The sequence below is a fragment of the Lepidochelys kempii genome, chromosome 6 (assembly GCF_965140265.1).
Source record: "Lepidochelys kempii isolate rLepKem1 chromosome 6, rLepKem1.hap2, whole genome shotgun sequence".
Lineage (NCBI taxonomy): Eukaryota > Metazoa > Chordata > Testudines > Cheloniidae > Lepidochelys > Lepidochelys kempii.
In genome coordinates this window covers 66,346,137-66,373,059 of record NC_133261.1, presented here as the reverse complement: position 1 = coordinate 66,373,059, position 26,923 = coordinate 66,346,137, and the positions used below count along the sequence as shown (strand labels likewise).

At 43.7% G+C, this 26,923-nt stretch overlaps 1 protein-coding gene across 9 annotated transcripts in view; it reads right to left on the bottom strand.

The window, feature by feature from the left end:
• The window catches only part of SMOC1 (SPARC related modular calcium binding 1), a 181,585-nt gene that overhangs the window by 51,142 nt on the left and 103,520 nt on the right, over positions 1 to 26,923 (bottom strand). For 7 of the 9 annotated variants that reach the window (XR_012159431.1, XM_073348486.1, XM_073348487.1 and 4 more), the window contains exons 6-7: positions 4,878 to 4,967; positions 649 to 729 (exon numbers count right to left, since the gene is read on the bottom strand). The exons of 1 other annotated variant lie outside the window; for it this stretch is intronic. Coding sequence is in view for 7 of the 8 variants with exons in the window: in XM_073348486.1 (XP_073204587.1) it covers positions 649 to 729; positions 4,878 to 4,967 (171 nt within the window). In the remaining variant the exon portion in view is untranslated. The remainder of the gene's footprint in view (positions 1 to 648; positions 730 to 4,877; positions 4,968 to 26,923) is intronic. One more of the 9 variants, XM_073348483.1, reaches the window with a different exon arrangement.

Genomic DNA, 26,923 nt, shown 5'->3' with positions numbered 1-26,923 from the left:
ACCTCCCTGAGCCCAGTGACCTGCTCACTCCTCTCATGATTGTTATTTTTTCTGGGCTGTCTTTCACATGTGGAACTTCCTCCCACCCTTCTATGCAAAGCAATAATTCTCTCTTCACTCATTTACAACTCACATCTATTGCAAAGCCCACCAAGGATAAATCACCTCAGAGTCAGTGTCACCCACTTACCCAAAGTATCATTACAGGTGCCTTGGGTGATCTACTTAGAGTGGAACCCAAGTACAGCAACAACCTCAGTTCCTTGGGAACCACACACACAATGCAGTAAGGATGCTCTCAGCAAAGTGTTAGTTCATGGAGTTATGAAACAGGGTTAATGAGAGAGAGCATTGGAGTGGAATGAAGACTGGCAGTCTGGTATGAAGCAGCGGGTGAACAAACCCAAAGTTTCCTTCAGTATCCAAAGTTTCTGTTTTAGGGAACAAACTCTCCTCAGCATAAATCTGGTACACACTGAAGAGACCATCCCTCATTTGTTGCCTGGGTTTCCCCACTCTGCAGTGTTGATAGGAGAGAGCGCGCAGCATTGTCGCTGGAAGAGGAAGAATGAAATGAAGTCCTGGGAAAAAAGGATCAGGCTGCTTAGTGAACTGCCATTTTTTTTTTTTAAAGCAAACATTCGTTACCTGAGTTTCTCATACTAGAGCTGTTCAGTTTGGACTCTTTGATGACCAAGTGCTTGATCCAAAGTGTGGGAGCTGTGATTTCTGAAAGACAACAAGAAACACTTAACAAAACCATATTAATTCCACTAGTGGGGGTTGGGGAGGCATGGTGGAGGTGTCCTGACTGGTCCATTCTAGTTCTTGGGTTTTGACATGTCCTCCAGGGTTCCTTTGTGCATTTTGTGTAGTGTGAGCCTTTAATTATCTCCCACCACAAGCACACACAACCTCTTCCACTCTTTCCATGAATTACGTCTGTTTCCTTCTTTCCCTAGCCCACAGTATCCTGCCTCATACCCTTCAGCCCTGACTCAGAAGAGGTACGGACTATGTTGTGCGGTACTGCATGTTTTGTTTTCCACTAAGAGATGCATGAAATTCAGCAAAATACTTTAAAATCAGGAATGTAAACGTTACCCTAGACCCCAGAAAGCAATTGATCACCCACTTCCAATTGTCAATTCCCTTTTTAAAAAAAATCAAAATCAAATAGATAAAAGAAAGCATGTTAAAGAAACAGATCTCATTAAGGACATGTATCTGATGCACTAAACCAAAACACACAGATATCAACTTTCAGAAAGTGCTTAGAGATCCGTGGATGAAACATGTTATACTGTTCAAGTTCAAAATACAGCAAACCCTGCCTTATGCAACCCCTCAAGGGTCGATACAAACTGGTTGCTTAACAGAGAGATATTCAAATAGAGGTTGAGCGGGGTACTTGATACCTTAAGTGGTCTCAAAAAGGGACTTTTAAAAAACTAACTAAAGCATCCTCTATTGAAAACTAATATTTTTTTAAAATAGTAAGGCCTGATTGTTTTTATTTTTTATTCTAAAAAATGTTACAGGGGTTTTTCTGTTTGCTTATTGACATTTATATAGCTCTGTTCAACAAGGAAGAAGCTGACTAACTATATAGGAGAAATAAATAATACAAAAAGTGCATCAAATTCACAAATTAAACAAACAAAGGTTAGGAGGGCAAACATTTTCTCTCTCAGCTCCAGCAACCATAGGAGTGTTTGCTTGTGAAAGGAGAATCGAGCAATTTAGTCATCTGCCCCAACCCCCCACTTCCACCTCCACCTCAATCCAGGGTCATGGAGCTGCTGAACTGCAACCCAGAGTCAGAAGCTACACTTCCCTGACCTGTTTGCTATTCTTTTTGAGAGAGACAGGAGAGAGTGAGTGAGCGAGTGTGTGTGTGTGGTGTGTGGGGGGCGGGTGCCAGATTTAAGGGCAAATTTCAAGGAGTGCTCTAGTCCCACAACTGGTGCCTGCTTTTCAAAAAAGCTTTACTCTCATTCAGTCACTTATATAAATGACCAGACTTCCTAACCAGCCTAGCACGTTGGCTTATAACCACATTTGAAAAATCTGGCCTCAATCATAACCCAAGACCTACTATCTAAAGCTGACTTTTCCCTTTTCCCTAACAAAGATAATTGATGCCATTTAAGGGATTTCTTTCAAGCAAGAATTTTTTCCCCTTTCAAGGATATGTGGAAATACGTTAGTTTAAAAAAAGTTTATTGAACAGCAATTTAACTTCAGGGTTTTGCTGCCAGGTTGGTCTTTTTGTTCCTAGCTAAAGAAGAAATTGTTTTCAAAACAAACATTTCAGGGGGAAAACAGAGTATTTAAAACTCTGATCATCAAGTCAGTCTTCATTTTAACAATCTGACATCCCCAAACCCTATGTGATGCTCAAAGCAGTTTTCCTTTTTGATTGTCACATGAGTAAAAGATTCTGAAGGCAACATTAACCACTTTTCCTTCCACTCCTACAACCACAAGGCCTTCAACATTAAGCTCCAGTGCCTCCATGGCAATAGCACAGGTGTAAGACTAGAATCCCATTACTGGGCCAGAGTTGTTTACTAATTCTGTACCCAGAGGGTGAGATTTTCAAAAAAGAGCCTACAGGAGTTAAGCATACAAATCCTACCGAAATTCAATAGGATTTGTACACTTAACTCTCTCATCTTTGAGAGCTCCAGCCATAAATGAATAGATAACAGAACAATGCTTTGGCCTTCTCTGTTGTCTCCCATTAGAGGGTCTCAAACCAAAGAAGTGATCATCACAACCCCCAGTGCAGTAGGAAGTTTACTTATCCCTATTTTAGCAGTGGGGAAACTGACATATATAGATAAAGTGACATATCCAAGGTGTCACAGTGTTCGAGTGTCAGAACTTGGATAGTTCCCAGTCTCATGCTGCCTCTCCACTTGGCCAAAAGGAATGCTGCCCTAGTTAATAGAAGGCCTAAAATCTGACCATTCCTGTTACGAGATGTGCATGGTGCAAGAGGAAAGAAGTGATTGCATGATGTGTTGCAAGATTCACAGTAACACACAAAATAAACAAAGCTGGTGCATGGTCCTTCATTACGCTGTACAAGCTTGCTATGGTCCATTTCCCTCTTGGTCTCACCTACATTCTCAGTGCAAAATGATGGGTCCTTTGAATGAGCAAATATTAGAGACTTTAAAATATCTTGCACAGAAGAGAGGCACACAAGAGCTATTAGGCTCTACATGTCCTGTTGGTGGCCAGGGCAGGACTGTCTCTGCAGCGTACACTCTAGTGTTTGTCTGAATGACCCAAGGGTTGGAGACTTTCACCATTCCCTTAGGGCTTGTCTACATTACCCGCTGGATCAATGGGTAATGATCGATCCAGTGGGGGGGGTCAATTTATCGTGTCTAGTGCAGATGCGATAAATCGACAGCCAAGCGCTCTCCCGTAGACTCCGATGCTCCACCGGAGCAAGAGGCGCAGGTGGAGTTGATGGGGGAGCGTTAGCAGTCGACTCACCTCAGTGAGGACACTGCAGTGAGTAGATTTAAGTAGGTCGACTTCAGCTACGTAATTCACTTAGCTGAAGTTGCTTAACTTAGATAGGTCTGGTCTACACTGGGCAGGAGAATCTAAGAAACTTCTGACAAGGCTTCCACAGACTAATCCAGTGCACTGTTTGGGAATGATTCCTGTACTTAAGTCCACATTTTCTTAGTGCATTCCTTCCGTTGTGCATTCACCACCACTATCTTGGGGTAAACTGAAAGCCCAGCAGCATGCTGTTATTACAAACAGCAATTTAATACAATACCAGATGGCTGCTAGAAGGAACACTTTTGGGGGGGGGGGGGGTATGTAAACATGAGACTGACAACTAGGGTTTTGTTTCCTCTGTTTATTTATGTGGGAATGCAAAATTTTGGCCTAAGTATCTTTTTTGTTTTTTAAAGCGGATACAAAGAATTTTATAAAAGCTAGGTCCATGCAAATGATGGAACTGCAGTCACTTGCGATTAAATACGCTTATTTTAGCGTAAAAAACCCCTCCAAACCAAAACCCATCACGACCACCTATTCGTGTGAGGTGAAGGGAGGAGCTACTGACGGCAACACCTGGACCTGCCAAATCCCTTTGATTTTTGGTTTCAACTCCATCTTAAAATCTTAGGGACCCATAAAATCTGCAGCTCTCCCCTGGCCAGGACATCCAAAGGGGCTCATAGTGGAGGTTCAGGTTTTGGCTCCCATCTAAATTATAACTGATCACAGCAGTCTCGCTTTAATTGAAGGATTCCAGGGAACTGAGGCACAACAGTTCTCAACAGTCACTGGGTCGGCACACCTGAAAGAGGAAACTGCCTTGGCGGACCATGGATCAGGTGGGCCCAGGACGCAGACTTCATTTACTTAATGGAAAGTGCATCACTGAAGGCAAGCAATCAATGAAGAAACCTCCCAACATGTTCCCTCCAAGTCAACATTCACAGACTGCCGTTTAGTCTTCCCCTCCCTTTGGGGAAGCTGCTGTGGTTTGCAGAGGTTACAAAACTCCTTGTACCAATACTGGGGGGAGGGGTGGGTGTGAAGGGGAGGAGGACGGAATATACGAAACTGTCATTTCAGACTCAGAGCATTTTTTAGCCATGACGCCTTCCTCTCTGAGGTTATCCAAAGGTTCCGTCCAACTTGTGTTATTCCTGGATCCCAGGGAAGAAGGGAGGATGGGAAAGGATTTGGATAAATACCTCAAGTCCCAAGGGCACTCTGAATTGTAGACAATTTATAAGATTCAGGGTGTTACTGCGTTGCAGGTTAAAGCCAGGGTTTGAACAACAAATGTGAGGGAGAGAGAAAAATTTGTTTAAAAGGGAGGCTCTTACCTTCACCATCAAAAATCGGCTGGGTCTCCATGGTGGGCGTGGGCTTCGAACCATCATCTGAATTGAGAGTTAAAAAGAACCGAAAAGAAACTACCATTATTGAGGTAAATACTATCTACTCTCCAGTACTGTTGAATAATTGGGATTTGTACATGGCCTGGCCAAGTCCAAGAGAGAGAAGAAAGACAGACAGAAAGATGGAAAGTCAAGACATAATACATTTTCAGAGTTTACTTGGACACTAGTGGTATGTCACAGTTCACAGTAAACATGCACTGATCACTACCTTTAGATTTGAGAGAGAATTTCCCACACATAACACGGATATAAACTATGGGTATTTGCCCCTTCTCCCTGATGCATTGATTAGAGATCATCTTTTAGGATCAGGTGGGCCTATCCCACACAGTTGATATCCTGTGACACCAGGGAGCTGGGAATTAATGGACGAAAGTCCTTCTAATTATCTTCTTGGTTTAAAGAACATCTTCTGAAACTTACCAACGTGGAGCCGGGCATCACCATTCATTGAAGCGCTGTTAGAAAAGGTCTGTCAATAGGAAAACTTATTTCTTACAGTGGTAACGTCAAGCTGCCCTCTAGCTCCGACGTGATTATAAGACATGGGGAAAAAAAACTTCTTAGATTAGCTTTCCCCAATACACTATGCTTCGATGCCTTCTGGCAACAAGGGTGAAGTCTTTCCCTTTTAAAAGCTTACATCAAACAAAATCAAATCCACAAGAAAAAACAAAAATCACAGGGGCCATAGAGACAAAAGATTAGATGCCAATCACATTATGCAGACAGGCACTGATTGCTAACTTTGGGCTCAGGTTGAGGTCCACCCTCTCAAAGTTATGGGGTGTTTGAATTTGTTGTCCCTTTCTAGGCCCATCTCTACATGGCCTTAAACTATAGTATGTGTGGTGGTGGTAGAAGTATCTGAAAGGGAAAAACACAGAGTTACACTGAAAATAATTGGGACAGTCAGTTCAACTCCTTGGTTCAGTCTTGCTGTAGTGTGTTGTGGTGCTGTATAAAGTGAGGGTGAGGTGAAAACCTGTACATTTCTTGCATGTTGTGCTTTTAGAAACTTACAACACAGCCTTTGTTGCATGACCTCACACCAGACACATTATGGGAAAGGGAGGGAGCTCACAGTTACAAAGCCCATAACAGAATATTTGAGGCTGGGGTGAGGGCAGAATCGATGGAAAACAAGACTATTCAGGCAATATTCTCATGACTACAGACTGCTTTTTTTAAATTGACTTGAGCTTAAATACCTTTTCATCAGAGCACTGATTATTTATTTCTAGGTACATCAATCAGAAAGGGAACCCAAACTGAAGAAGTGTGGTTCAAATTTCATTTCATCTGTGCAATTCCATGAAAATAAAAGAGAGATGAGAGACAGTAACGGAGAACCTCTATTCATTTGCCTCTTTGATTCATGCATTGTCTATATGTTTAACAAGTGTAGTTAGAATACATTTGAACACACAGAACGCATACAATTTTTACCATATAATGTATAAAACAGGGCTATATCCATGGGCCAAATTCTCAGCTGAAATGGCCAATGCTGCAGGAGTAAGTAAAGAGACTAGTAACGGCTAGTACTCAGGAGCTCACGGGATCTGGCCTGGGCAAGGCTCCCATTTAATGATGGTTTTGCCTGAATAAAAACCAAGTAAAAGCTAAGTAGGAAAAAAGAATCAGGGTTTAGCCCAATACATTTAACATTTATGCACTGGCTGTATCTTTTAATCATTCTTTGTATTTTAAATAGAGTTTGCATCAGTGATCAGGCCAAAGAGAAGGGTGCAGGGTTCCACCCAATCTCCTTCCATAATCCACAGCTCTGCCTGCACGCCAACAATAGCTAGATGTTTCTACTAAAATGACCAGCAGTTAAATAGTTAATGTTAACACTTCCATCATTAGGCTTCAGAGTTAGCATGCCCTTGTGATAAAATGGGGTCAATGTATTCCTCCTTTACAGTGGTCGTTCCATGCTGGCTGTTCACCTGGCAGGTTCAGGTAAACAGCATACCAATGAGGCACATTCTAAATGTCTTCTTTACACCTAAAAGGGCTAGAAATGTGTTTTTGCTTTTAACAAAGGAAACTAACTGGGTAGACACCAACAGAGTGCTAGTAGGGTGTCCTGCTGAGTAACAGTCAAGTTCAACCTCTATTTTGCATAGCCATTTATATTAAGTAAATATACAAATGCATTTTATTTCCCTGTAGACCAATCATTTCCTTATTCTAAGAGTAGGAGATTTGTCACACCAGCTCAGACTATTGATCCAGCCAGCCCAGCACCCTGTATTCTGACAGTGATCAATATATTAGGCTTCAGAGAAAGGTCGAAACCCCCACAATGGATCTAGTCCTGTTTTAATACCTTACATGAAGGGGAAATTCCTTCCTGACCCCTGCAGAGAATCAACTTGTTACATGAAGTATGAGATTTTATGTAATTTTTAATAAGTAAAACTACAAACGTTACCAAAGTTATCCAGCTTAAAAAAAAAAAAAGGTCTAGCCTCAGTACTGGGCTTCCTTCATAGGAGATGGTATGGGGTGAAGAAAAAGTTTGCAGGAGTGGCTGAACTACTACTCCCATGATGCAACCATCTCCTGTCTGATTGAGCCATGTTGTGCATCATGGGAGATGCTGTCTAGCCCAGTCCATAGGAGAGAGAGAGACATCAAGCAACAACTCCCAGGAGGCAATGAGGCACTAATGAGAAACAGTTTAATGTTAAACTGAATCCAAATGAAATGTTTCTAGTTAGTTCAACAAACTGAAATGAAAAACATTTATTACAAACATTACCTTACATATTTAGTTTCAGTTTTCTTGGCAGAAATATCAAAAAGTTTTGGAAAAGTTGAAATTTTCTCAACATTCAATTGTGCAGAAATTGCATTTTGCCAAAAATCCTTAATGGAAAATTCCTGACCAGCTCTATACAAACAAACAATAGGTGAAATCCTGGTCCTATTGAAGTCAAATTGGAAATTTTGCTTTTGGCTTCACTGGGGTCAGGCTTTAACCTAATATGAATAAAAATGTCAATGAACTTCCAAGGAATAGGTTTTGCTTTCAATTTAAGTTTAAAATTTCCATGTAGTGTCAGAAACACACACACACACACACAGCTGAGCCAGAAAATAAAACAAGAAAATGAAAGTGAAATAGACCTGTTACTGACCAAGCTGAGGGAAGTGAAAGAAGTTCGCAGACAGCAACAATGATGAAAAGTAAAATGAAATGAAGTGATAACATTTTTGGTTTAGAGATTTTCCCAACCAAAAATGGCCCCTTTATGGGGGATGTGGAAATTTTCATGGAATTTATGGAATTTCGTGGAATTTACTCTTCTTTTGAAATTTCCCAGTGTTTCCAACAAAAAACCTCAAAACATTTTGGCTTTCAAAATGGAGAACAGTGGAAAACCAAAAACACAAACGGATGCACTTTTACTTTTTTGTCAAAATAGAAAAATCCCAGTTAATTCCTCACTACCACAATTTTAACCCCTGTGAAAAATTTTGAACTTAGTTTTACAACCAGCTATTAATTTTAACATTGTTGAGTATTACCCTTGGTAACAGAGGTAAGGAAATTTTTAGGTATACAGGGCAAATACTTTCCTGGTATAACACTTTTGGCTTCATAGGAATTAGACGACAATTTGGCCCTTGATTTTTATCTTGATGTTATCCCTTTAAAAATGAGGCTAATGAAAGGTAAGTCAACCTTCATACTAAGTCAGAACAAGGTGCTGGGCTTCAATATGACTCATGAAACCACAGCAACTACTTTAAAAAAAATTATAAAGTTTTAGGTGATATTCTACCACGCCATTGAAGCAGTTAACAACATAACAGTTTAGACGTCAACACGACATACAGCAGTCTGAAAAAATTATATGATTAGGAAAGGACTGGGCACAATGAACTGCCAGTATGGTAATAAGCTTATTTATAATGTTACCATGAATGCTTATCCACTGAGTAACTCGAGAATTGCATTTCAATTTTAAAAACAGTTTCAGAAATCAAAAAGGGGGGGGCTAGAAATAGATCTGAGCCACAACTTTTGTATCCAAATCTAGATCTGAACTTTGGCAAAGTTCAGCATGATTTAATCAGGGAGGTTGTTTTAGGCCTATCTCAAGAACAAACAAAAAAAACCCCAAAAAACAGTCACAAATACAACATTTTTGATAAATACTGACTCCTTCTCAAGAACTGGTTTCAGAGTAACAGCCGTGTTAGTCTGAATTCACAAAAAGAAAAGGAGTACTTGTGGCACCTTAGAGACTAACCAATTTATTTGAGCATAAGCTTTCGTGAAGTGTAGCTCACGAAAGCTTATGCTCAAATAAATTGGTTAGTCTCTAAGGTGCCACAAGTACTCCTTTTCTTCTCAAAAAACTGAGGCCTTCCTTTTAGAGTTATCCAGAAATAGCCATTTAATGATCAGTTTGGTTTGATTTTCAGGATAATGCCCAAATGAAAAATAAAAACAAACAAACCCTAAAAAACCAAGCCTATGAACTGTGTGTTTTTATTTTATAAAAATATAGAAATATAAATTAAATAACAGAAATAAATAAAAAGATCTTCCTAAAAATTAAGTATCTTGATATTACAAATAAAACCTCACACAACACTTTCCCCCATTTAACTGCCAAGGCTGAATTTTCAATTATTCAATCCATCATGGTTGCACCCAAAATTATGCTTTCCAAACACAAGACAACACAGTACCTGTCCTGTTTAAGAAACACGATTCCTCCTCACATTTACTTTTAAAAAAATACAGTAACAGAGGTGAACTTATTTAAAAATCAAAAACCAGAAACTCATGGTATTTTGTTTTGGTTTGTTTAGGGGTCATGTAATAGTCACGAGACAAGTAGTACATTTTATTTTACAAAGTACACTCTGGTGTTGCTGCTTCCAGCTGCATGTCTATTTCTCAGACCAGAGGATTTTTTCCAATAATTCAATGTTCCCAACAAGTTTTAGTGAAACTTGTTGCGTCTCACAAGGCTTTCGACTTGGAGCAGAACAGCAGCTATGATATTGTCTACTCTCCTTTGAGTTTTCTTTTCACTCCAGCCATTGCTCGTCACACTGAACTCTCGTTCCACTGGACTGTTTGTTCCTGGTAAAACACTGAGGTAAAACACTGGCACAGCAGTAAGTTATAAACAAAAACATTTTGTAGTTATTAAAAAAAAAGAGGGTTCTGATAAAATGAAAAACTAGGGCATTTCAGATTTCCCAGAAGTTCCTGGAATACAATATCATAAGTAAAAAAGCAGGATATGTAGTCCCTTTAAAATGCCAAGAAAATGTTTGATCTTTATTAATTACAATCTATTGCCTCCTGCAAGGAGCTAAAAAACCCTATAGCTTTAGGAAAGCTGTGCAAATGTAGCAGCTCCCCATATAGAATATGGGCAGAGGGACAGAAATAGAAAGTGAACCATGTACCCTAGTACCACAAGATGGCAATGTTTCCAGATCAGAATTGATGTGCACCTACAGAATCATCAAGGGGACTTCGCTCTTGGCTGCAGTTTCCCAAAACTCGGGGTGAAGAGAGAGCATCTGTGCCCTATCCTCAGATCCATAGCAGCCCAGGATGGATGATGGGATCATATATTTCATTTCTCATGGTGTTCTTTGGATGGCTAGAAAAAAAATGTTATCTACCTTTCGTAACTGTTGTTCTTTGAGATGCGTTGCTCATGCACATTCCATTCTAGGCATGCGAGTGCTCATGTGCGCGGATGGAGATTTTTGCCTTAGCAGTATCTGTAGGATTGGCTGTGCCACCCTCTGGAGTGCCACCCTCATGCATTGGTTTAATCAGACGCTGCAGGTTCTGTGTCCTCTCAGTTCCTTCTTGCTGGCAACTCTGACAGAGGAGCAGGACGACAGGTAATGGAACGGACACGAGCAACACATCTCAAACGAACAACAATAACCATTTTTTCTTCAAGTGTTTGTTCATGTCGATTCCATTCTAGGTGACTCACAAGCAGTATCCCTAGAGGTGGGCTCCAAGTTCACAGTCATGCAGCTTGCAACACTGCTCTACTGAAGCCAGCATTGTCTCGGGCTTGCTAGGTAAGTGCGTAGTGAGACATGAACGTATGAATAGACAACCAGGTATCTGCAGATACCTAGAATTGACACATGGGCATGGAAGGCCACTGAGGCGGCTTGCGCCTTCGTCGAATGGGCAGTTATGATTGACAGTGGAGGCACTTTCACCTGATCATAGCAAAACCGAATGCATCCACGATGAAATCCTCTGGGTGGTCACCAGATGACCTTTCATCGTATCCACCACTGTGATGAACAGCTGCATCAACTTACGGAATGGCTTGGTCCTTTCAATGTAGAAGGCTAGTGCTCTCCTGATGTCCAGGGAATGCAACCTATACTCCTCTTCAGACTTATGTAGCTTTGGCAATAAATACGTCCTGGCTCATGTGAAATTGCAAAACTACGTTGAGCAGGAAAGCTGGGTACAGGGCAGCTGGACCTTGTCCTCGAAAAACACCGTATAGGGCATCTCCGGAGGTAAGTGCCCTAATCTCAGAGACCCTTTGGGCAGACGTTATCGCCACCAGGAATGACATCTTCCAGGAGAGCAGAAGAAGGGAACAGAAAGCCAAGGGCTTGAAGGGAGCTCTCATGAGCCGTGTGAGCACTAGATTCAGGTCCCATGGAGGGACAGGGTCTCTGACATGGGGATCGAGTTGCTCCAGACCTTTCAAGAACCGGATCATCATGTATTGAGCAAAGACGGACCTGCCCTGGAATGCAGGGTGAAAGGCTGATATGGTGGCCAAGTGGATCTTAAATCAATGAAAGGGACAAGCTCTGGAGTTTGAGATGCAGAAGGTAGTTCAGGATCTATTGCACCAAGGCCTGCTCAGGCCTAACCCCTTGGGTCGAGGCCCAGCACGTGAACAGTTTCCATTTGGCCAGGTAGGTTGCTTTGGTGGAGGGCTTTCTACTTCCCAGTAGGACCTGCTGGACACAGGCTGAGCACTCCTGCTCTTTTGCATTCAACCATGCACCAACCAAGCTGTTAGGTGCAGCGCTGCTAGATTCAGGTACAGGAGCCTGCTGTGGTTCTGGGATAGGAGATCCAGTCAGAACCCCCTACTATGGGAGTAAGAAAGCATCCGACAAGGAGCCCCTGTTGATCCCCCGAAATGAGCAAAATGTGTGGCATTTCCTGTTCTGACGAGTCGTGAACAAGTCCACTTGGGGAGATCCCCATTTTCGGAAGATCACGCTGACCACCTCCGGGTGGAGTGACCATTCTTGGCGAGATGAGAAGATTCTGATGAGGCAATCTGTTAATATGTTCCTGGCCTCAGGGAGGTGCACTGCCATAAGATGAATGACATGCTACACACAGAAGTCCCAGATCTGGAGAGCTTCCTGGCAAAGGGCTGATGACCTGGCTCTGCCTTGCTTGTTGATATAAAACATTGTGGTGGTGTTGTCTGCCAGGACTTGAACCCCCTTACCCTTCAAGTGGGACCAAAAAACCTGACAGGCCAAGCAAACCGCTCTGAGCTCCCTGACATTTATGTGGAGGGAGCGGTCAACCCACAAACCGCAGCCTTGTGTGCTGAGCTCGCCCAGGCGGGCTCCCCAGCCCAGGTCCGAGGCATTGGAAACCAGGGCTGTGAAGGAAACTCCTGCCAACATACATCCAGGATCCAACCACCATGCCAGTGACAACTGGATGTGGTCCAGCACCTTGACCAGAGGTCTAGGTCGTGCTTGTTGGGGGATATAACCAATGTCAGCCACGCCTGCAGTGGCTGGAGATGGAGCTGGGCATGACAGATCATGCAAGTACAGGCTACAATGTGGCCTAATAACCTTAGGCAAGCGTGGGTGGTGCTGAGCAGGTGGCCCCTTACATGGGAGATCACATCCGACATGGCTTGAAAACGAGCCTCTGGAAAGAAAGCTCTGGTCCGCATGAACTCGAGGACCACCCCTATAAACTCTATTTGTTTCACTGGTATGAGGGTCGATTTCTAACAGTCCCAGGTTACGACAGGTGGAACGCACCAGATTGAAACTGCTAGGCGCGACCTGCCATTGATGAACCAATTGTCCAGTTAAGGATAGACCTGAACTCTCTGATGCCTCAGGTAAGCGGCTACCAGGGGCACACATTTTGTAAATACCCATGGTGCCACAATTTCTAGCGGTCTGAGGTAACCCATGACCAGGCCAAACAGTAGGGATGAAGACATTTGAGGAAAGGAGGTGGCAGATCCAGGCAGTTGACTGGGGCATCGCTCTCAAGTGTGCCCTCAAAACGAATGCTTCTGGCCCCTTTGATGTTTTGCCATGCCAGGTTTCACAGGTGAATGGGAAAAGAAAGGGCAGTGATTACTAAAACTTTGTCCCTATCCCTTCTCCTTGCAGACCCACATCGAGACTGACAAGACCTTGGCAGCAGGAGTGGCCGGAACTGTTTTCTTGCCGACTTACGGCATATGCAACCAGCGAGCGGAGGGTGGCCTGAGTGTCCTTTAATTCATGCAGCCTCGCATCTGTCTGCTCGGCAAAGAGCTCAAACCCATCAAACAGGAGATCCTGGATTGAGGACTGCATCTCCTCAGACAGGCTTGCGGTCTGAAGCCAGGAACTGCGTCTCATGACCTCTGCTGAGGCAACCGAACCAGCCACGTTCCATGCCATTTGGAGGGAACATTGAGCTGCTGTAGTGCCCTCAACAAGGGCCCCAAATTCTTGTGCCACGTCCTGGGGCATGGAATCCTTGAATTTACAGAGTCCCGTCAATTGAAGAGCATGGTGGTTCACGACCCTGAACTGAAGTCTGGCCATAGAATAACTTTGCCTTCCAAAAAGGTCAGTCTCTTGGCCGCCTCCTTGTTGGGGGTGGAACTAAATTGCCCTTGCTTGTCTCTCTCATTGGCCGCAGAAACCACCAATGAACCCGGCGGTGGGTGGATGTACAAGTATTCAAACCCCTGGGCTCAGACAAAATACTTGTTTTCAGCCCTCTTGGAGGTGGGTGGGATTGAGGATGGGGTTTGCCAGAGAGCTTTGGCAATCTTTAGGACCCCTTCTTGCACCAGAAGCATGACACAGGCAGGGGTTAATGAGGAAAGCACATTAAACAAGGTGTCTGATTGCTCCGCCATCTCCCCCTCCTCCCTGCATCACTGGGGGAAGGCCTGGGGAAGAGGGTAGGTCTCTGAGTGGGCACCTGCCTTTCCACCCTGGCATCTGACTGCGCTTCGCACACCAAGCCCAGTGCCGCCAAATGCTTGTCTGAAGTGGCGACTGACAATTGGTGCGAAGGGGGCATCAGCATAACCGACATGCCCCAGGCATTCCAATAGGGCCACTGGGCTGGCCACTGGCCCTGCTGCCAGGATGGCATCGTGGAGGTGGATGCAGCCTCAAGAGCCCAGTTGCCGTGGTGCTGTCTCAGCGAGGGGCTGAACTCCCTCTCCATACTGGAAGAACCCTCCTCCGATGACCACGGAGGGGCTGTTGATGCCTACACCTGGGGACTAATTGTGAATGGTGCCTTGAAGATAGGGATCTGTGCTGGGAATAGGGGGAGCATCATCATCATCATGTTGGGGAATGTTCTTGTGGTGTAGGTGACTGCGACTGACGTCATGGATAGGGTTGGTGGGCGGATGACCAATGCTGACCATATGGTGACTGGCGCCTCCCTCTGGGTGAGTCTTGATGAGAGAGTGGAGACCAGGAGCACGATGCCAGCGATCTGAAGCAGCGAACTGGTGACCTGGGCTGATGCCGAGACCAGGGGCGCAGCAACAAAGAGCTCTGCCTCAGCTCCGGAGACCAGCAGTTTACACTCACCTTGTGGGAGGCTTTCATGGCTGGCTTGCCCTCATAGGGAGCCTTTGCCGATTCCATCGCAGCACTTGGTGCCAGCTGCACTGGGAGAGCCCTTTGCTCTCTGGGAGCTGGGAAGGTGTTGACTCCGCCATGAATATGGGTCCCCTTCTGCTCCCTGGAGTTGGTGGTGGATCCCTTGGAAGGGAGGGGGGGAGCAGGAGGTCCCCTAGGGGATATATCCCCATGTGGCTCCGGGGTGGGTGAGCAGCCCGAAGAGGGTCCTTTACCCGATGCCCCTTGATCCTTCTTTCTCGGTGCCAGGTCCCACTTTTTCGACTTCTTCTTGGGCACCAGCAAAGAGAAACTGTGCTGGGTAGAGCCTGGTGCTGGAGGTGCACTGTGCAACGAGGCCAAAGTACTGGGAGTCGAGTCCAGCTGGGACGGCTCCAAGGCCTGGCAAAGAGCAGCCTCCACCAGGGGGGCTCTCAAACGGATGTCGTGCTCTGTGTGTGTCCTGGGATGAAAGTTCTTACAGTGCGACACTTCTTTTACATGAGATTCCCCCAAGCACTGCAGATAGCTGCCAAGCGGGTCATTAACAGGCATAGGCCTATTACAGTCAGCGCAGGGCTTAAAACCCAGAAAAGTCCCCACTGGGACCCTAACTGACTAACTACAGTGCTTAACAGGTTTCAGAGTAGCAGCAGTGTTAGTCTGTATTCATGAAAAGAAAAGGAGTACTTGTGGCACCTTAGAGACTAAAATTTATTTGAGCATAAGCTTTTGAGATACAGCTCACTTCATCGGATGCATTCAGTGCTTTTCCACTGAATGCATCCGATGAAGTGAGCTGTAGCTCACGAAAGCTTATGCTCAAATAAATTTTAGTCTCTAAGGTGCCACAAGTACTCCTTTTCTTAGTGCTTAACAGCTACTTACTAACTAACTACAATAAACAAAACTATTTACAACTTTAATACACAAAGTGAAGAAGGAAACCGCTGACCACTTGCAAGGTCAGGGACAGAGGCGCTCTGACCAACCATGATGGGCAGTAAGAAGGAACTGAAAGGGCATAGGGCCGGTGGCACCTGATATACCGACATGTGAGCGTGGCACTCCAGAGGGCACCACAGCCAATCCTATGGATACTGCTAAGGAAAAAATCTCCACCGGTGCACATGGGCGTGCACACACCTAGAATGGTATCGACATGAGCAAGCCCTCAAAGAAGAAACAGACATGGCTAATTGGGCAGAGAAGACAGTGTGGTGTGCAATCCTGAAACCATATGTCTACATCACAAGTCCCCCTTCCTCTGTTGTACACTTGCATCACCTGTTGGGAAGAGGGAGAGAAAAATAAATCTCTGCAAGCAGAGCTGGAAAATCTAACCTTGGAAGGTACGATGCTGACCGCTGCAAAAACTTCTCTCCCCATGCCATTGTCACAGGAGGACACTGGCTATAAGCCAGAAGGCCACCTAAGCTTCCACTATCATGGGCCTCTCCTGAGGACAGAAGAGGATTATTCCTTCATTTTAGTGTGGCAATGGCGTCGTTAAGTACCCAGATGACTGTTTGCCTGCACTGACTAGCAGGGCAAGAACTCTTCATGGGGTAACTGACAGTAAGGGAGAATTTCCCCTGTAACCTCCCTACGGAGCATTCTGTATGCATCCACATACAGAACTCACACTGAATATGCAGGGGAGAACCACACTTCAAATAAGAGGCCTTTTCTACAATGCAGGCAAAATAATTTTGCTCTAACAAAGCAATCTTTATTCTCCAAGCCACAGACTAGCTGCTTACGACCTATATGTTTATGCCAGGAGTAAAATAAGTTGCAATTATCAAGGAAAGAGGCACGCTTATTGGCTGTTGACATTAATCAACAATCTTACCAGAGGCATAGACCATATGGGGAGAAGTTGGGGAAGGAGGAGAGAAGGGCTAAAGCTGGTCTACCACTGCATCGCCTCCCTAGTAGAGATGTCCTTTGCACCAAAGTGAGATGTGTGCATGCAGACAAGAGAAACAAATGAACCTGCCATTTCTGCAGTGTGATCTGAAAAAAATCTCTATTTGCATTGCCATAAAGCAGCACTAAAATCTGTACTCTGTCTAAGGCAACCTCCAGTAATTCCCCATCTTGAGCCATTCTTTTTAGGTGACAAATCTGAGGAACTGTCCCACACTGAGGTGTCAGAGGAGGTTTTGGAACAAAATTGAACAGTAATAAGTCACCAGGACCAGATGGTATTCACCCAAGAGTTCTATAGGAAATCAAATGTGAAATTGCAGAACTACTAACTGTGGTACACAACCTATCATTTAAATCAACTTCTGTACCAAGTGACTGGAGGATAGCTAATGCGACGCTAATTTTTAAAAAGAGGCTCCAGAGGTGATCCCGGCAATTACAGGCGAGTAAGCCTGACTTCAGTACTGGGCAAACTGGTTGGAACTATAGTAATGAATGGAATTATCAGACACATAGATGAACATGATTTGTTGGGGAAGAGTCAACATCGCTTTTGTAAAGGGAAATCATGCCTCAATCTATTAGAATTCTTTGAGGTGGTCAACAAGCACGTTGACAAGGGTGATCCAATGGACATAGTATACTTAAATTTTCAGAAAGCTTTTGACAAGGTCCCTGACTAAAGGCTCTTAAGCAAAGTAGGCAGTCATGGGATAAGAGGGAAGGTCCTCTCCTGGATCAGTAAGTGGTTAAAAGACAGGAAACAAAGGGTAGAAATAAATGGTCAGTTTTCAGAATGGAGAGGTTAATAGTGGTGTCCTCCAGGGGTCTGTACTGGGACCTGTACTGTTTAACATATTCATAAAAGATCTGGAAAAAGGGTAAACAGTGAGGTGGCAAAATCTGCAGATGATACAGAACTTCAAAATAGTCAAAGCCAACTCCGAAGAGTTACAAAGTGATCTCACAAAACTGGGTGACTGGGCTACAAAATGGCAGATTGAATTCAGTGTTGATAAATGCAAAGTAATGCACATTGGAAAACAAATCCCAACTATACATTGATAGGGTCTAAATTAGCTGTTACCACTCAAGAAAGATCTTGGAGTCCTTGTGGATAGTTCTCTAAAAACATCCACTCAATGTGCAGCAGCAGTCAAAAAAGCTAACAGAATGTTGGGAATCATTAGGAAAGGGATAGATAATACAGAAAATATCATATTGACTTTATAAAAATTCACAGTATGCCACATTTTGAATACTGACTGCAGATCTGGTTGCCCCACCTCAAGAAAGATAACTGGAATTGGAAAAAGTATAGAAAAGGGCAACAAAAATTAGAGATATAGAACAGCTTCCATATGAGGATAGATTAGAAATGTGGACTTTTCATCTTGGAAAAGAGACAGCTAAGGGGGAGGGGGATATGGTAGAGGCTTACAAAACGTAATTAAGGCTACATTTTAGTCATGGATATTTTTAGTAAAAGTCTCAGAAAGGTCATGGGCAGTAAACAAAAATTCACGGCCTGTGACCTGTCCATGACTTGTACTATATATCCCTGACTAAATCTTGGGGGGTAGCCCGGGGAGCACTGCAGGTGCTGGGGGGAGTGGTGCACAACCTGGGACCCTCGCGGGTACTGGTGGGTGTGGGGGTTGGCAGGCTCCCTACCAAGCTCCTCGTGGGTCCCTGGAAGCGGCAACATGTTCTTCAACTCCTAGCTCTGTGTACTGCCCCCGCCCCAAGTCCCAGCCAATGGAAGCTGTAGAGCTGGCAACCATGGCCAGTGGAAGCTGCAGAAGCAGCACGCAAAGCTAGGAGCTGAGGGAGGGACATGTCTCCACTTCCAGGGAGCCCCCCCAAGGTAAGCGCTGCCCAGAGTCCTCACCCCCTCCCGCTCCCCAACCCAGAGCCCTGGGCCCCCGCCCACACCCAAACTCCTCCTGTTGCTTGGGGAGGGGGGGGGAAGAGGAGTGGCCTGAGACTGCCCCTGCAGTGGCCACTGGCTGGCCCAGGGGCTGCTTGAGCTGCTCAGGTGGGCCCTGGGCCAGTTGCACCGGCTGCTGCAGAAGTCATGGAGGTCCTGGAAAATCACGGAATCTTGACTTCTGTGACCTCGGTGACAAACTTGCAGCCTTAATCATGACTGGTGTGGAGAAAGTAAACAACACTTTCTTATTGACTCCTCATAACTCAAGAATTGGGGGTCACCAAACGAAATTAACAGGCAGCAGGTTTAAAACAAACAAAAGGAAGTATTTCTTCACACAACACACAGTCAGTCAATCTGTGGAACTCTTTGCCAGAGGATGTTGTGAAGGCCAAGACTATAACAGGGTTAAAAAAAGAACTAGGTAAGTTCCTGGAGGATAGGTCCATCAATGGCTATTGGCTAGGATAAGCAGGGATGTAAAACCATGCTCTGACGTGTCCCTAGCCTCTGTTTGCCAGATGCTGGGAATGGGCAACACTTGATTACCTGTTCTGTTCATTCCCTCTGAAGCACCTGGCATTGGCCACAGCTGGAAGACAGGATACTAGGTTTAGATGGTCCATTGGTCTGGCACAGTACGGCTGTTCTCATGTCTAATCCAAAGAACCACCTCTCCTTTGGAATCCCTGGGAGATTAATACTGCTCATTTCTGCCCTTTAAGGGTAAACAAAGAATGGATTTTTAAAGCATGCACCTATCCAGGCTCCATGTGTATAACAGTGTGAAATAGACAGCTTGAAATACTGAGAGCCCAAGGGCTTGTAGACTTCATTCAACCTGCTGGCATTCAGAGATGCAAACTAACTGGGTAGCTGTACCCAAGGAAGATGCTACCTGCTTCCAAAAAAAAGTATTTGCCCTGCTATGTTCCACTATGGGTGGACATCAGAGGCTGGAATAGAACTGCATGTGTACTTTTAGGTGAGCCTGGGGATATGATCCATGAGGGTGAGCAGAATGAGGCCAGACTCAACACCTTCCATATGATCTCTATTCACATGTATATTGAATTCTCATTCACTGTTCAATATCACTTTGCAAACTAAGTAAGCAGGGCCTCATTTCAGCCACTCAGTGTTCTACAACTGTCTAGCAAACAGTTTTTTAAACTCTAGGTTAAGTCCATATAAACATCATTGTTGAAAGAACACCCAAAATTGCAAAGTGAACCACTAAATGATGAAGTTAACATTATCCATGCAACCTTAGCTCTGCCCTTTTTGGCGCACTTATTACCATAAAGCAGAGATTCTCAAACTTTTTCTATGGCATGGATGACATAACAGATTGGTCTGTGAGTTAACTTAGTACAGAAGAATCTTAGTTTTGTTATTTCCTGAATTTTGAATAATTGATTTTGCAACCTTATATTTTTTCTTTTAAGCACAGTTTGACTGAGCTTCTGGACTTTTATTAAAAATTCTAAATTATAGAAAGCGTTCCATATGGTAAAAAATTGCCAGATAGCATCAAAACATTGCTTTATGCACAAGATGCATATTTCAAGATCACAGCAATAGAGCTTTGCCTTATTCAATATGCATCTCCACACTGGAGGAAACAGGCTTTTACAAGTTCTTAGTAGGATCTAACATTCCATGCAACTGTTATACACAGATGCACGTTGCCAAAAAACCCTGAAAAATTAGTGCTCACGCAGAAAGTATAAATTTTTAAACCCTTATAACTTGGCCAGATCAAGACAGTTTTTCCATCAGGCAACTATAACTGAAAAGCACATGTCCAGCCTGATCTCCCTACCAGCTTTCTATACCTCTCCCCATCATGAGCCACTGAGCTTCTACAGCTATTAAGGAAAACAGCTTAAAAACACAAAACACACACGAATATATTTTCCCCTCCACTGTCTTCATTCTCAGAAATGTTTTCCCCCTTACACTTAGTAACAACCAACAGCACACCCTTGCACAGAGACCAGATCTGGAAAATTTTAACTTTATAAAACTTTTGCATTTTGGGCTAACATGAAAAGGCTCTTTAGAACAGAAATGCTTAGGGAGCTTCCACTATAGCGGTTGCTGTGCACTCCAGCAACAACAGATCTGTGTGCTTCCTAAATTAACCATATCGTATGTTGTACAAATGCTCATGGCATTTACAGCAATGATATGTTCTGAGAATCAACCCAAGTAGAAAGGGTAGCATCCACTGGGCCTTCCGGAAGGCATTTGCTTTTCCCTTTCATGCTCCCTCCTCTTTTCACATCTCCTTGCAGGTGCGCCAATGTGAAAAAAACACAAAACCCCTCAGATCCTGAGGACTTTGTGGTCCAGTACAGTCAGCGCATTTGTGACAGCACAATTCTTTGCCCTGAGAGAAAGCCTGTCCCACGCACAGTCCATTGGAAGTCGCTTCGACCCCTGATGACACAATTCAAAGCCTCTTCTGTTTGGCTTTTTGATTCCTGATTGACACATTCACTGCCAGGCAGAGATAAATGCTGCTTGGAGGACAATGTTGATCCGCTCCGACTATTCTTGTGAAGGACTTTCAGAATAATAAGTAAAAAAAAACATTGGTGTGCTTATGTGTCTGAATAGAACTTGAGATAGACAGAGAGGGACTGGAGTGCTTTAAAGAGGCTGGCAAGTCAATTGAAGAGTTAATTGTCTGGGTGTACAATGAGTTTATTCTGACTGCAAACAAAGAGCTCTCTCTTCCTGGTCCTGGTCCTTCAAAAGCAATGTGTCAAAAGGACCCAAAGCAGCACTCTTTGTATTAATGGCATCACTCTTGTCTCTGGGATTCAGTGACTTAAAAAAAAAAAAAGCCTTGAATCCTAACATTCCGATGGTATCTCTCTAAAATCCAAAGTCCTTATTTACTGGCCAAGTTCTCAAACTCCAACAGTAATCAGCCAAAACAAACCTATCTATATCCCTCCCAGCCTCTTTGTAGCCATCAATTACAACAGCCCTCTTTTGAAAAATAAAGGCCTATCAAGTTATTATCCAGTAAAGTTGGTTTTGTAGGTAGCTTCTCCTAAATTTGATACGATTTTAGATATTGATTATACATTTTCACTAGAGGCAGGTTCAGACAAAAACCCTGAATCTGAATAGCTCAAACTTTGGGGTACATTCAGACTCCAAATCCTCTGGATCTGAAATTCAGAGCTGGCACTATAATAGGTCAAAGCAAACCCAGGTGCAAACCTCCCCCAGCTGTGGGAAAGTTTAGATCCAAATTTGAACTCTGTAGGTCAAACCTATCTCTGTGGTAATTACCACTTAAATATCTGGTTTACACTTGCATGAGTTGTGCACAGTCAGCAGAAAAGCCCTTCCCCATATTGTTGCATGAAAGGTAGTACAATCAAATTAACCATTGTATTGTGTAGTTTCGCTAACAACTCTTCTGGAATTTTGTTTTAGTGTGGGGAAAACAGGGAGGGGTGCTTTATACTAGTAATGAGTGAAATTCAAAAGGGTCTGAGGGTCAGTCAGAAAAACACTCTAGTATGCACTCTTACTCCAGTTTACCCCATTTTGCAGCCTTGAGTTTTGGATAAGAATTGTCAACCTCTTGCAGCCAGAATGTGAAGCAATGAAGAACTTGGAGTTGAGATATAAAACATTAACTGTTTTGAACTTTGTAAGAGGGTCATTTAACATCTTGGGAAAAAGTTCAGATTGAATATAATTAGAACCAATGTATTTGCCCATCTCCTACCCCATCTCTTTTATACCAGAGATCAGCATAGGAGCAGATCAGGTTTGGATTTAGTTAGGGGTTTGCATCTGAGGTCAAATCAAGGGAAGGGTTCTGCAGAGTTCAGATTCAACACAGCTGAAATCTCCTGATGTTTTCATGAGATTTAAGCCATAAATGGAAAAGATCGGTCACTAGATTTCTGCCTATCTTGGGTCTTCACAGTCATATTCACACCAGAACTGCAAAAATAGGCCTCTTCAGAGTTTTAGAAGCGACAGGGAAATAAAACCACAAGATCAGGTTTGAATCATGCTCCCTGAAATACAAGAGGGCTCATAATTGAGGCTGCAGCTTTGAGCACTCTAGTTTACACAGGAAGTTGCACAAAATGCCTTATTTTCATTCAAATAGAGACTAAAGCCACGTCTGTACTACTGAAGCAGCTGTGCTGCTGTAAGATTGCTTTTGTAGCTGCTCTATGCTGATGGGAGAGAGCTCTCCCACTGACATAATTAAACCACTTCCAAATGAGTAGTGGTAGTTAACGTTAGCGGGAGAGCCTCTCCTGCCAACTTAGCGCTTTCCATACCTGCGCTTCTGTCGGTGTAACTTATGTTGCTCTGGGGTGTGGATTTGTTTTTTTCCAGACCCCTGATTGACATAAGTTATACTGACAAAAAGTGCTAGAGTAGACAGCCTAAAATCATTCTCACAGCACAAAGGAATTGTCCTCTGTACATTGTCATCAATGTACTGTATGTAACTCATGCATCAGTCTCACCTCTGGAGCGACACAAAATCATATGATGTCAGAGGACCTAACCATGGCTACGATACCATAAGCCCTGATTCTTTAAGTCAGGGATAACCTCATTTGTCTGTGCTTCTGCCATGAAATGAGGGATAGCCATCTTAATTGTCTTTTGATTTATTAACACCATTACACCGAGTCAAAATCCTTCTGCTCCCCCTCAGCATAGTTTATGATTATCAGAAGAACCTTAAAAGAATGTGCTCATCTGTCACTCAAGATACAGGAAGGCTCCAAATGGATTTTGCCGAGATGTAAGTTAGTGGATATTCTTAAATTCTAGTTTTCGGCTAAGCCAATTCTCCATATTAACACCTCCCACCCTCTCCCCTACAGGCAAAGCAGTCACAAAGGCCACCCTATCACTGTAAAGCTAGGAATTTTCCCCAATAAATTTCCTGGTCTCCCTCTTTCTGTTCCCTCAGTTGCTCACTACTGGATTAGGCAGCAGGAGAAAGGGGAGAGGATCATATAAAAAAGGCACTCTTCTCACTTTCAGAAGTCAAGTATATTCCCCTATACATAGGGCCAAACCCTATTCTCATTTATACCCTAGTCAACCCTACTGAAAGCAGGGGGGTTGTGGAGGGTGTAAGTTGTTAGACTTTGGCCTACAGACCAGGAAGACTTGCCATCACAGATGTAAGTGGGTCCCACATAACTGAGCTTAACCTTTCGGTCTAAAGCATATTTTCCAGCCATAGCTATAGCAGATCATTTAAAACATAATATTACAGCTGGTATGTTACACACAAGTTGCGAGTTCACTCTTGACAGTGATGTGGCCCATTACCACAGGTTCAATCAGGTAAGTCCAAATCCCGTAAGTGAAGTGGGACAAAGAATGCGCAGCAGTTCCAGAGGCTCTGCAGATTTGTTTCCAGCACCCGGTAAGTTTTTGAACAGATGATACCTGCTCATTGTAGCCTAGTTCAGGTTTTGCAGCTTCCAGAAGTGATTTCAGCCAGCTAAACTAACAAAACCCATATGTCTTCTTTGTAGACTTTGCACTTGCAGGGGTGCTTCACATATTTACTAGGTGTTTCTCTTGTGTAACCTCTACCATGATTACATTTGGGAAGCATAACAAATTGGAGGGATAGCAAATAGATATAGGAGGTCTGAACCAGACAGCAAAGGGACCTGGAAAGGTCAGAGCCATGTGACCTGAAGGAAAAGAGAGGCAATTAAGGGCAAGTCTACACTACAAAATTAAGTCAGCCTAAATTATGTACACAAAGCCTCCACTGCAATTGAATTGGGTTTTACACATCCATACTACACTCCTTGTGTTGGCGGTGCATGTCCTCACCAGGAGCACATGCACCAATTTAATTGCCAGCATGGGGCATTGTGGGATGGTTTCTGAAAGGCAGCAACAGTCAATGTAAGCAACAAAGTCTCTACAGACACTGCATCAGCCTAACTACATTGACTTAAGTGCTATGCCTCTCGTGGAGATGGGGTTATTAAGTTGGTATAGTGGGTGACTTACATCAGTGGGATCTACATTTTAGTGTAGACACAGTTAGGCTGATGTACGCTGCCTTACATTGACCTAACTGTACTTGTGCACTGGGCCTAAATACCAGTAGATTTCTACATGCCATAGAAGGAAATAGTCACACGGTATGAAGAAGGAATGTTAGCACCTAGCAACACCCTCCCACCCCATTTGAGTGAATTTATTTTCATTTTATCTCCTTAATATTGTCCTAGTATTAATTTCTCATAACTAAGCACTATAGTTGCCACAACTAAGGTCCAGCATAGGGGTTAAGAGGGGATCTCTGACGTGAGAAATGCTCCACTGCATGAAAAAGTTGGAGAACTACTAAGTTCCTCAGCCCTCTGTAAGGACAATCCTCCAGTCACAGGGGGATTTAAGGAGGATGTGAACAATATTTAAAAGGATGGAGGAGACTGAATGGTTTAGGGGATTGGGTAAAGATAAAAAGACAATGGTTTTACTGCAGCCTAAGTTAGCAGTAATCAAAATTCATTACCATCTGATGGTTGTTTGTTGGCCTAAGTCATGGATCTCAACCCAGTTTCTAGTGGATAGCTGCCCATAACACAACCGGCAAATCTCAAAAGCCAAGGACTGAATGGGCCATGGAGACAACTCCCCTCCCCATCTCAGGTTTGAAGCACACCGACAGCAGGGTCTGGTAAAAGCCTTCATCCCTGCCATCTGTGCTTCTCTCCAGTCACTGTCAATCCAGCACCTTTTCCCAGGACCAAATTTCATTAGAGAAGATTAAGATGAGTGGAGAAGGAACCAATAAAACAGTGGGAAAGATTTTTAAAAGGGAGCGTAGTAGTGAAAAAAACAGCAGAAAGATAGTAAAATAAATCATGTGCAAAACAAATGGATCACGTCCTGCATTTATTTAAAAAGGGCTGTACCGAGTACAGGTCAGTGCAGATTTTGGCCCACTGACAAAGGGGAACATAGGCCACTTTCCACTAGAAAATAAGTGCTCATCCAGCCCCCAAATAAAGGGGGGGGGCAGAGTTCTGCTACAGAAAACCTTTTTAAACTCTAGATTTTGGAGGGTGATGGGGGGGAAGAGAAGCAGCACAGGCAGAACAGCGATGGTGTCCGTGCCAGGTAAGTCATACACTTGCTAGCAACAGGACTCACAGAATACACCTTTTATTAGGGTTGTCCTTCTCCCCAGAACAGGAACACCTCCAGTGTGCTAGCATTATTTCAACTGAAGTGAGTAATGTGGTCTAGAAACTGGCACAAGCCAGTGTTCTCTCTCAGTACACAGTGCAATGACAAGTTCTAAAAATAGACTGGGGGTGGGGAAGAAGAGGAGAGAGACTCACTTTTTAATAGTTTCCCACATGGTTGGAGAGAACATTTTATCTGATCCCGTAAGTATTGCTAGTATGATAATAAGACTGAGAATTGCAGGTCTCTCTTCAAACCAAAAAAGAGATGAATTTAGAACTCTGGTTTTGCTGCAGGTGGACTAGTGGAACTTTTATATGAGGTGAAAAACAAAACAAAACCTGCACAGACCTTACTTGTGACACCCTAATTTTTAGCATCCAGGTTCTTTCCAACCTTTCCTTTCTACCACACAGCTTGCTGCAGAGCTTTGTGCATCCTCAGCAGCCGCCTTATGAGTCATAGCATAGGCCACAGCAACCACCACACTTCTGGATTAATCTTAAATTTGATACAGAACTTAACTGTGTTAAACTAAAACTAAATCTATGTTGCCCAAAATGCTTTCTTGTTGGTCCCCAGCTTTTGTAGAAAAAATATTTTTCTTGTCTCCCCCTTCCACACAAGCTCATCACATCAATGGCTGCTCAGGAATCTGACACCACCAGAAGGTGCAGGAGACCTAACACCTGTGGGTGTGTAAGGAAGGAGCATGTGTTTAAAAAGCAGGCACCATTTGCTTTTGAAGGGGGTCTTCCTATACAATACTGCTTTTAAATTGCTTCAGTGCAGTCAGAAAAAAGAAAGCTAGTGGGCCTGCTTTTACAGGGAGCTCCATGTGAGCTTTGCCTGTCAGTAAGGACTAGGCCCATAATTAGTAGTTTTCAAATTCTTTACCAATTTCTCAAAATATAAAAAGGGTTTATCCCCCCCCCCCCCCAAACACACACACACACAGCCCTTCCCTCCTCCC